The sequence below is a fragment of the Aptenodytes forsteri genome, unplaced genomic scaffold (assembly GCF_000699145.1).
Source record: "Aptenodytes forsteri isolate BGI_AS27 unplaced genomic scaffold, ASM69914v1 Scaffold126, whole genome shotgun sequence".
NCBI lineage: Eukaryota > Metazoa > Chordata > Aves > Sphenisciformes > Spheniscidae > Aptenodytes > Aptenodytes forsteri.
The window spans coordinates 1,213,038-1,214,963 of NW_008794599.1; the positions used below are offsets into that span (position 1 = coordinate 1,213,038).

The 1,926-nt window shown below is 50.6% G+C and overlaps 1 protein-coding gene across 5 annotated transcripts in view; it reads right to left on the reverse strand.

Moving 5' to 3' along the window:
• The window catches only part of FLI1 (Fli-1 proto-oncogene, ETS transcription factor), a 91,505-nt gene that overhangs the window by 77,948 nt on the left and 11,631 nt on the right, over positions 1 to 1,926 (reverse strand). The window contains exon 1 of one of the 5 annotated variants that reach the window (XM_009272993.1): positions 58 to 303. The exons of 3 other annotated variants lie outside the window; for them this stretch is intronic. In XM_009272993.1, coding sequence (XP_009271268.1) covers positions 58 to 75 — 18 coding nt within the window. In that variant the 5' untranslated portion in view covers positions 76 to 303. Of the gene's footprint in view, positions 1 to 57; positions 304 to 1,926 lie in introns of those variants that run through there. One more of the 5 variants, XM_009272991.2, reaches the window with a different exon arrangement.

Here is a 1,926-nt window from a genome sequence, read left to right on the forward strand (position 1 = left end):
GCCCCTCCCAAGCCCCCCCCGGCTGGAGGGGTCCCCCAGCCCCTCCTGCCCCCTTACCTTAATAGTGCCGTCCATCTAGAATAACTTCCAGCCGGTACCAGCAATATTCCACACATTGACCCGGTTTAGCCTGCAACCGAAGCCTCCTGAAGTTTTTTATCCTTCTCTCCCTTTTCGCTTTTCTCCCTGCCCTTCCAGCGGTTTTCTTTTTCCCTCTGTATCCCCTCTCCTCCTCTCTCCCTCTCCCTCTCCCTCCCTCCCTCTCTCTCCGTCTCTCTCTTTTTTTAACTTTGGTTGTTGCAGCAGAGCGAAAAAGAGACAGTTAACCGGATGAAACGTTTTTTTCTGCTAATTTTGGGAAGTGAAGTCACTCGAGGAGGAAACTTTCGTCTCTCCACTGGTCCTGCCTTCTTGATGAAAATATATATATTTTACATACAGGATATTTGCTCCATTTAGATAAGAAGGGGCAGAACAATAGCTACCTCTGTCAGCTCGTTTGTCGCTAGGGCAGCCAGTCCAACGCAGACCTTGCCTTGCACCCCAGACCGTATTAGCGAGCGCCGTGTGTCATCCCACAGTTTAGTTTAACATGTTTTTTTGCAATTTTTTTTTTTTCTTTTGGCTGGAGCGGCTTTAGCCTGACTCACTGAATTTCCGTCTCTTCCCACAGATTTTTTTATTAATGCGTTTTCCAGTCACAGGCAAAAATTGAGGGGAGAAAACCGTAAATACAATTCGGTCGCGGCAGGCAGAGAGAGAAAATTTAAAAGTCTGGCGATTAAAACGTTTTTAAAACGTACTTCGGCCCCTCTCCTTCACGCCTCCCAGCAAGGAGCGAGAGACGAGGGTCCAGTCCCTGCCAGAAATGAGCGGTAAGTGCAATAATGCAAGACAGACAAACGACTCCAGCAATTAAACACACGCTGGAAATGGGGCTGCGGGAAAGCGGAGGCTCTTTTCCACTTTCACCCCTTCCCTTCACTCCCAGTCACCTCGAGGGCTGGGATATCGGGCTCTGAAGCGAAGATACTGAGGTGGATGGAAGTCCATCCATTTCACTTCAGGGGCTGGGAGTACTTTCCCCAGCCTCCTGTCACAGTGCAAGTTTCTCGCTAAGCTGTTAAAACCCCACTCAGACGCGGGGGGGAAACCACTTTATAAGCTAAAAATGACAAAAAATTACAATAATTGTCAGATCGGCTGAATTTTCCGTTCCCGGATGCCGTGTCAGAATGGGCACTGCAAAAACGCAACCACCAGCCCTTAAACCTCATTTTAGACCCGGCGAGCCCCTGACGTGCAATTCTCTCTCTCATTCAAACGGGAGCGATCACCAGAAAAGAAACGCGCTTTCCTTTTTCCGGGAAAGGCTGAAACCCTCCAAAGGACCCGAGGAAAGGAGACAATACCCGCCTGTCCAGCTCACCCGCTCCACTTCCCTCTCCCCCCCCCCCCCCCCCCAATAACAAGCAGCTAAGAGCGGAACACATCATGCAACACTTTGGGCGTCCTTTATTCCCCACTTCTGCAAACTGCTGCAGCCCGAGGAAAAGAGCAGAGGGTGGAATAAAAGGAGGGTGAAGCCAAGAAAGAAAAGTGTCAAGGCAGGAGGACACTCCTGCACGTCAGATCTCTCGGTGGAGAGGATTACCTTGTCCAGTGCCAGTTGTGTCCAGTCTTTTTGTTTCCCCCTGTCTTTAGTCCAACCACGGGGAGGGGAGGGGGGGTGGGGGATCAAAATTGTATCCAAAGTTATTCTGCACCCGCCCCTTCCAAAAGGGAAATGCAATAATGCCACTAGTGTTTCTACTCGGCTGCGGCAGAGATGCCTTATTAATACTTTATTTCTCCAAGACCGAAGCTGGCAGGAGAGAGCTGTAGATCCCCCTTGCCCCTCCCTCCCCTCCCTCCCCCCTCCTCTGA